A 9,262-nucleotide genomic window follows, 5' to 3' on the forward strand; every position below is an offset into this window, starting at 1 on the left:
CGCGTCGGACTCCGGTGAGCAGCGCGGGGCGCTCCCCGGGTGACGGAGCGTTTGGGTGGAAAGGTGACTTCCCAGAAGTTTTGGGAAAGAGGCGTTTGTGCTCGCTGATCGGAGAGCCCTCCGAGGAGGGGGAAAAGTTTGTGCTCGCTTATCGGAGAGCCCTCCGAGGAGGGGGAAAGGCGAGCTGAGAGTCTGCGGGGACATCGCTCCGTGCCGCGGGGGCTGGCGAGGAGCTCAAGGGGAGATAACCGGCCCAGGGGAGATTAGAGTGAGCACAATCACGGAGCAGATAAACAGAGTAAAGAAAAAGACTAGGCAAAACCCACCCACAACGCCTGTTCTATGGAATATCTCCTCCCCGGCTCCAGAGGAGAGGTGAAACATTTATTTTTTGTTTTGTTATCAGGCACTGCCGGTTAATCAAAGCACCATGTGAAGCCCTCTGCGTCTGCAGGGATGTGCTGGTTTGGTAGCTTTGTGAGAGCCTCACGTGCTGAGCATAGAGTGTCACATTCATGCCAGAACTAATATGCTGATCCTTGAGACACTGCTGAGGATGGTGGCAAAACAGAACTTGAGCACATTTTGGAGGATGGCAAAATCAGACTTGAACTTTCACACCCCGGGTAGAAATAGTGTTTAACTGATACACAAACACCTTTGGAAGTGTGCTGCCACACCAGTTTTTGCTGCATGAGAAGTTCTAAAACTTAACAAGGCACAGAGATTGCCACCTACTTCACTTTCCCTGCTGAAGGACTATTTCCACACTTATTTTCCCACAGAGTAGCTTCCACAGATCCATAAATAAAAAACAGAAGTACTAAACTGAATTGCATTGAATATATCCCAGTGAACTTATTCTGAAGGAGGAGTTAAAGTTGTACACACATGCTGTACCAATACTTGTTAGTGTACAAACACAGGCTGAAAAGGCAGTTTGTGTCCCAACTGGCTGATCTGGGTCTAAGCTGTCACATGTAATTTATGTAGTGCTCTCTGTGCTCCATATGTGCTCTAAGCCACCTGCAACTAAACCCAGATTTCCCTGTTCTGAGCCTCCAGTACTGCAAGTCTCAGAAAAGGCATGTCAAACTCCCAGAACATTTTAATTTGTTAACAAGTGTTTGTTGGAAGAGAAGTTCAACTCTGTTTCTAGAGAGGAGGAAGGGGGAAGAAAGTGGGAATAGGGGTGGTAAAATAAAGATAGTACCACTGTCAGTGGCATCAAAATATCAACTACAATTTTGTTTCATTATGGAAACCACCAAGGGGCTGCAGATTTTATACTCTTGAGATGCTTGGGACTGATAGCTCATCATCAGATGAACTCTTAAGATGTGCATGGAGAATGCTGAAGATGAACATGGTGCTGAGCTGAAGGTGCTGAGTTTCAGAGATCATGGACCTATCCCTCATTATAGAGTTTAAAGTGTATTTTCCATAGTGCCAACACCAGTTCTTGTCTCTGTAGTTCAGAAAAAAATTATAGGCTAGAAAAGTGTTGACAACTAGTGCCATGAACACCAACTGGTTACACTTGGTTAGAACAACCTACTGCTTAAAATAGTGCTGGTCTGTCTGCAGTAGAGTTTTCAGGGTTGTTAGTGCTCTTGGAGAGTCCTAAATCTGAGAACTGATGCGATGGAAATATTTTGGACTAGATCCTAAGGACATGATCCTCTCAATACTCTTAGTCTAATGCTACCTGGTATGAGAAAGCACCAGGTTTCATGGTAAATAAAAATGATTACTAAATAATGACTTTTGTGCAGAATCAGAACTACATGTAGTCTGACTACTTTTATAATCCCAAGCCCTGATATCAAGCTGGGTAATCATCCACATTTAGCTGATTCTGAGCATTGTGTATCCTCTTTGCCTCCAGTTTGGAAGAGGAAAACAAGGGTCTGAAAGTATTCACTGCACTAAAACATCCCTGGGAACACCACAGTGGAATGGTGTTGGTCTGCCTAAGGGGGTTGGTTGTTGCAAAATAAAATAAGTTTGTTTCCAGTGTGTATTTAAAAAAAAAAAGTAAACAACCAGTCAATAACACTGCAAAAACAAACTAAAAATCCCTAACTCTGAAAATCCCAACAAAACCAAATAATCCCTTCCATCCAAAAAGCCAAACCCAAGTCACAGACAAACAACCCCAAACCCCATGATAAACAAAATAGTACTTAAGAAGCCCTTAGTATTATGCAATTTCACCTTCACTGTCTTTTTTTTTTTCCTCACTGCCATCCCCAGTCACTAATACTGATTTTCTGTGGATACTGTGTATCTTTTAGAATGCATCTACACAAAACACTTGTGCCTGGATGGGAGGCAGATACACCTGGAAATTTATGATCCTTGTTCACAGGTAAGAATTTGGGGGGCTGAGCTAATCAAGGCTACCAGGGTGGGATGTCTGTGGAGATTAGTTCCTAAACTAGTACAGTCCTCAGTTTACTATTCAAGATGATTTTCCACAGAGCAAAACTCAATTTGTTAATTTTTATTTCCTGATCAACTTCTAGTATTTTATCTATTTTGGGTCACATGGTCTTGCTAGATGCTGCCAAATCATCTGCAGGGAGAAGCTAATTTAAAATACTTTTGGAGTTACATTCCTTAGTCTAATGGGACAGTTTGCAGCTGTTGCTTTCTGGAAATCAGAAGTGTGACAGTTTCTTGGGGTGAAGGAACTTGAGGACTGGTATAACCCCATTGCCACTTGAGTGACTTTTGTCACTAGTTTTATTAAACTCAAGTGCAGATTGAAAGGAGATTTTTTTTCCCTAGCTCTCTAGAAGTTTACCCTATGGGTAAATAGCATTTCAGACTTTAACAATTCAAAGAAGAAACAAAACAAATGCAGAAAACAAAGGAAATCATTAAGCTTACTGGAATCAGAATATTAGGAACCTGCAAACCAGAGCTATAAGCAGAAAATGCACAAATATTGATGGCTCCTTCTGTTTCATTCTCATGTGACCCTGCAGAATATTCAGCTTAAGAAGTGTCTATACAGGTTATGCAATTTTACTGCTTAAACAAAGTGTGTTTCATAAGGAATTTGTCAGTGATCCAAATTGCCATCTCTAGTGCTGGGTATTTATTAGGCTTTTGGAGCAGTACTTGCCTCAACTCAATGCCAGCACCTGGACCTATTAAATGCCTTTTGCAATAAAAGATACAACATTCTGACCTTCACAGTGACAGAGACAATGCTCTGAAGCGACAACAGTAACATTCTTTTTGCATGTGAATTTGAACTGCTCTCAGGCACAGCAGGGGAAGCTCTCCCTCACCGATGAGCTCCACTGGGCTGATGGGTTTATCATTGTGTACGACATCAGTGACAGAGCATCATTTGCCTTTGCAAAAGCTTTGCTGTACAGGATCCGAGAGTCTCACTCAGGAGTTTGTAAAAAGTAAGTGGTATCATTTTTTTCCTCCCCCTTCAGAAAAAAATAAAGCTGAGAACTTTTCTGGGAGCTGTAGGCAGCTGAGTAGCAATTAAAATCCAGCAGCAGCCAAGTGACATAACACAACACCAATAACAAAGTACCTGAAGGTAAACTGTGGGGCAAATTGCAATCTATTTAACTTTGTCTGAAGCTAAGTATATCTGGGTTTTTGTTCTTTCTTCTTCTAGAACTACTATTTAAATAATTGCCATAAATATAATCTATCTATAAATAAACAGTAAAAAATGAAACAACATATAATAATGATATATATATAAATAATAAATCTATCTGCTGTGATTTGCAAAGGTATAAATCTGGCAGAGTCACTCTTTGCTTCTACTCTCCCACTGCATCACCAATGGAGATGCACCAGTGTGGGGATGAAGAAAGCATTTCCCACAGTAAATCAATCTTAATGCCATGAGTGTCTTCTCAACTGCCTTTAGCAGTGACCCCAATGTTATTTGTGTGTGTGGGTGACCATATGGTAAGACACAAATTCCTTTCCAAAGGAACCACCAAAACTGAAGGGTGAGTCCATGTGGTGGTGTGTGTTCTGCATCAGGCAGCTGAAATGCTTTTGGAATAAATGAGGGAAATCCTTGTCTTATATCAGAAGTGGAAGAAAAAAACCTCAAAACACTTCTCTGTTTGCTTTACTGCTGAACTTTCTTAATTAAGGTTTCTCTGAAAGGAGTGATTTTGGCAAAATCTTGGAATTACGCTTTCTGTGTTTTCTTCTGAGTTACGTCACTGACACTGAAGTACCACTTGGACTCTGTTACCTACAAATGGAGATAATGATCTTCATGAAGTCCTGGTGCTGACAATGGACTCAGCAGTATAGAGTATAAAAGCAGCAGTGGATTAAAAATACATAAATTCATGGAGTAAAGAAAACAAAATGAAAACCTGCTGATAGAGAATAGCTTGCCTGGAAAATTATTTGACTATGGCAAATGGAAAAACTAGAACTTTACCTGATAAGGTTAGGGGGCTGGTTAGTTCTTTTGATTTTTTTTTTTTTCCGCAGTGCCTATTAACCTGAACATACATATTTTTCACACACCCTGAATGTAGCACAACATACAGCACAATATTGTAACAGAGCTTTTCTCTAATCAGAATCTTTTTGATTTCAGAGTGGTCGAGTCATCAGTATTTTTGGTTGGTAATAAACAGGATTTATGCCACATGAGGGAAGTTGGCTGGGATGAAGGACAGAAGCTGGCAATAGATAACAAGTGCCAATTCTGTGAACTGTCTGCAGCAGAACATTACCAAGAAGTTGTGGCAATGTTCACCAAAGTCCTGAGAAATATCACTTCAAATTGCAAAGTGAAGGAAAAGAGACGACCCAGTGGATCAAAGTCAATGGCCAAGTTAATCAACAATGTGTTTGGAAAGAGAAGGAAATCTGTGTAAAAGATGGTTAGCCTTGAAGTAGGAACAAGCTGAAATAATGGAGCAGGGGCAGCTCTTGGTATTCAGTGTATTTCCTCCAAAGGTCAATGTCTGGAGGAGTAAGACAGTAGAAACCAAGGATGGGAGATAGGATGGTCAAGTGGATGGTCTAGACCTAGAAGACCTGACCTTCTATTTCCAGTTCTATTACAGATTTACTGTATTAGGGCTATGTCACTTAAATTGTAAGCTGCTCCAGAGGGGAGTTTTAGTCTGTAACTATTCAACACCAACATGGTCTTGGATAGAGCTTCTAGGTGAAGTATAAACAGTTATTTCACAGGATCACTTATGTTGGAAAAGACCTCTAATATCATCGAGTCCAACCATTAACCTGACACTGCCAAGTCCACCGCTGAACCATGTCCCTAAGTGCCACATAATTTACAGTGAACTTCAGAATTCTGAGAAGAAGTTTTTATGTTTGTGCAAAAACATTTGCACTAAAGAAAAGCAAAATACTATGGCTTCATGTGATAATGTATTTGTATGTAACTCAAGGATGACTCAGATCCTTGTGTGCCTAACACCTGCTGAATTTCATATGATTAAATGCTTAGACACCAAATATACAGAAGGTATTTACCTGCAAAGCTGCCTTGCAGAGGCACCAGATGTAGGGAAGCAGAGACACAAAAAGCAGTTTTGTCTCCTGTTTCAGTAGCTTTTTTTTCTTCTTAAGTGATGAAAGAAAGTAGAGAGGGTTGAGGAGTGTGGGAACTGAAATGTTAGTGAATTGTTAGTGAGCATTGGGCTGTTTTGGCAAGGTCTTTGTTCAGTGAAATAATTTTCCAACTGGGGCTAGTGTGAGGCCAGGGCTGAGCCCTTTCACACAACACTTCTTGTGAGCTTGAACAAAGTTTTATAAGGTGGATGTGGCTATTCAGTTTTAGATGGGAGTGGAAGCTTGGAAAGCACATGGATTGGTAAAGAGCACAAGTTCTTTAGAACGTCTGCCTGGATTTAAAGGTCAGCCTGCTGGTAGGGCCTGTGCTCACACAGTGTTTTTCCTATGGGCCAATGTCCTTCCAACTAGTCATCGCTGTGGTATTGAAATGCCACTTGTGAGAGCTATAAGTAATGTGTTAGCTACACTTTCAGATGTGGATATTAAACTTCAGATGGGTCTAAACATGTTGTCAGTTGACATTAGGAGCTCTTGCTGTAGACAACTAAATAAGGACTTAGCCCAGTGTGTTTGAATGGGCTCTGCTTACCCTGAAATTATGACAGGAAAGAGAAGTGATCTGAAGATGCATTACTGCCTCCTACCCATTCCAGGGGACAGTGAGCATTCAGGGTTTGGAAGTTGCTGAGTAGAAGTCTACCTCTGCTCTGAAATTTTACCTGCATTGAAACTAGTAAGGTTACTTTAATTTTTCAAGTGTTCACCCCCATAAGATAACAGAGCTATATAATATAAAGTAATGCTAAAGTACTTTTCAGTAAGTGTTGACCAAAGATCACATCCTTTTTTTTTTTTTCGAGGGAAAGATAGTTTTATTTCACTTGTTTACTGTACTTGTTCTAAGACTACGAAGAGTGGAATATAGTTCTCAGCTGACAGGCACAGAGTTGGTTTATTTTTATGCAGCTGCTGCTGTGTCATGTCAGGGGCAGAGTATTTAACTGTATTGTCAATGTCTGTGAGGCTGAACCAGAAGACTACTCATGTACACCCTTCAACTTTCCAGCACACACAGAATTCCAGAACTACTGTTGTAGCTGTATCTCACCAGCTCTAGCACTGCCAGATTCAAGAACTCTTATTTGTATTTACTGCTCTGGTATTAAATAAACTGGGTATAAGATGGATGTATTAATGTGCTTATTTTGTTCATTTTCCCTTTACTATTGTACAAAGCTACAGACTTTTGTTTTGACTACTGTAAAAGTGAAGCAACATGCAGATCTGGAATTCAAACTGGAAGTAAATCTGGGAGTCAGACACTTGCACAAAAGAGAACCTCTGGCTGTGTTTCCTGGACAAAATGAAGAAACCTTCATGTACCTATATGCAGTGAGGAGTAGAGAACTTTTAAAAAATTATTGATCCTTTAAAAATTAGTTAAGACACAGAGAAGCCTGTTAGTTTGGCTCATGTTAATGGGAATGTGGACTTCCAGGTAGGTGGAATGTGCAGTATACCCCACAGCTTTCCTTCCCTTTTTACCCAGATGGGGTATTAGAACAGACAGTGGTTGTCTTCTGGCTCCTGTGCTAGGCTGTGCTCACCTGAAAACCAGCTGGAACATCTGCAGGAGGCATTTAGGCTTAAGCACACTAAAACACACAGCACAGACATAATCTGATGTTCTTAGCATCAGGATTTCACTTTTATTGCTCAGTGCAGACAAGCAGGAGTGCAGAATTTAAAAGCAGATACACTTTCTCTCATTCTACGTGTATTTCATTAGTATTTTTTGCAAGGGAAGGCTTTGAAAAAAATAGAAAGATACTTAAAAGACCAACAAAGACATAGAAAAATATCCACACTGCAAACAAGAAATCAGCAAGACCCCTGCTTGCATAACACAGTAAATGATGTAACTGATGTTTGATGCCCACACTTGACAGTAACATCACCTAGAGCATATTGAACTCCTTGAAGAGTACGGAAACAGAGCTGTTTGTGTTGCCACAGATTGCTTCAGCATACAACCCCAGCCTTTCTCACCAAAAGGTTTTGAAATTGCCATCTAAGAGTGAAAAGTTTCTTGCTGTCATGCCTGGAAGTCCTTGCTCATACGAACTTTCTAGTTTCAGTAAAATTTTGCCTGAGAAAGGCACTCAGAATTGGTGTTCTTACTCCCTGTCTTCAACATGTTTTTACTTTAGAAACAGTGACATAAAAGCAAAGAGATTCTACTGAAGTATAAAGGTAATAGCCCCTGGCTCCCAAATGCTGGGTCTCAGTGAGCTCTCAGGGTCTTTTTGAAGCTCTTTCTCCCTTTAGGTTGGAAATAAATAATCAAGACTTAACACAACCTCAGCTCCTTTTTCTGCTCTCATCTGTATGCAGTAAACTCTATAAATCCCACTACAGTCACACTTGCAGTAGGGCAGAGGGGACAATCCCACAGAAAAACTTGACAACGTCACGGGAAAACTTGAGCATGATATCCCTGGAAAAAAGGAATAGTTAAGTGCAATATTGAGTAGTCTACTCAAACATGCTGTTTCTTTCTAATTATTTAAATCAGGATAGCAATAAAAAATGCTGTGCTGTACTATTGAGGACAAAACTAACTACCATAGGGTTTTTTAGCCCATTGCTAAAAGCTGATTTCTGAAGTGATGGAAGGGAGAACATCGAAGTGCAAAGACCTTGTGAGTCATGCAGGGTCTGTCTTGCTTTCCTTTCTGACTGCACTGCTTTGAGGATGGAGCACCAGCAGATATTTGAAGATGTGTAATCCTGGCATTCTCTCCCTGGGAGGCAGAGGGAGGGACAGATGCTGTGGCCATTGGCCTGAATAGTTCAGATGCTTTCACTGACAGCTGGACACAAGCCACTCAGTGGTGGTTTTGGAGGGTGTCCTATAAAGAAGAGGAACATGAATACCACTCAAAGCAAAACTAAAGTGCAGTAAGTATCAAAGAAAATGTTAATTTGCCATCAGGATGCCTGTTGGAGCAGGTGCTTCAGGTTAATGAAGTACTCATACTTTGCTTATTGAACAAACTCCAGTTCTGATGAATATGCTGGAAAGGAATCCTTGCCTGGCCACTCTGAAGCAAGAAATACGTTAATAAAAAAAAGAAAAGAAAGAAAAGAGACAGACTACCAGACTACTAAAATAATCCAGAGCAATATGAACCCTCTCCCTCCTGTCCACAGGAACACAGGCCTCTTCCTAGCCTTAACCTGCCCGTGGGGAAAAACAAGGGCAAGCTAAATTTTGCTGTGCTCTTCAGGCAGTTTGAAAAGCAAAGTCTTTGTTTACATGCCTAAAAGTGGACCTGAGCACCTAACTGTCAACTTACGTTGTTTTAAAACTTGGGTTTGATTTTCTCATAAAGAAGCAATGCTGTAAATGCCAAAGTGTTCTGTTGTGTTGGTTTGGGGTTTTATTTCCCCACAACTGATACTATGTGAGACAGGCAGGCTATTCTGGGTAGAAAGTTATTTTTAAACAGACATTACTTTTTTCCAGAAACAGACTGTAAGTTTCTGTCTTCTTTTAATTGCTTTACAAAGTGAATTGAGTCCCTCTGGTTATATAATTAATATCCACGTTTAGCCCTACATATTTGACATGGCTTGAGCCATTTACTGCTGCATTCATATTTTAAGACTGGCTAGGAGTTCAGATATGTGTTTAATCACTGCT

At 40.6% G+C, this 9,262-nt stretch overlaps 1 protein-coding gene across 1 annotated transcript; it reads left to right on the forward strand.

Moving 5' to 3' along the window:
* Window positions 1-2,297: 2,297 nt before the first annotated feature.
* Window positions 2,298-5,125, forward strand: RERGL (RERG/RAS-like; the record flags this gene model as incomplete). Its single annotated transcript, XM_009078241.1, has 3 exons — window positions 2,298-2,371; window positions 3,283-3,425; window positions 4,607-5,125. Coding segments are annotated over 3 exons (500 nt in total), but the record flags the coding sequence as incomplete, so codon positions are not given.
* Between the last annotated feature and the right edge of the window lie 4,137 nt (window positions 5,126-9,262).

The sequence above is a fragment of the Acanthisitta chloris genome, unplaced genomic scaffold (assembly GCF_000695815.1).
Source record: "Acanthisitta chloris isolate BGI_N310 unplaced genomic scaffold, ASM69581v1 scaffold2547, whole genome shotgun sequence".
Lineage (NCBI taxonomy): Eukaryota > Metazoa > Chordata > Aves > Passeriformes > Acanthisittidae > Acanthisitta > Acanthisitta chloris.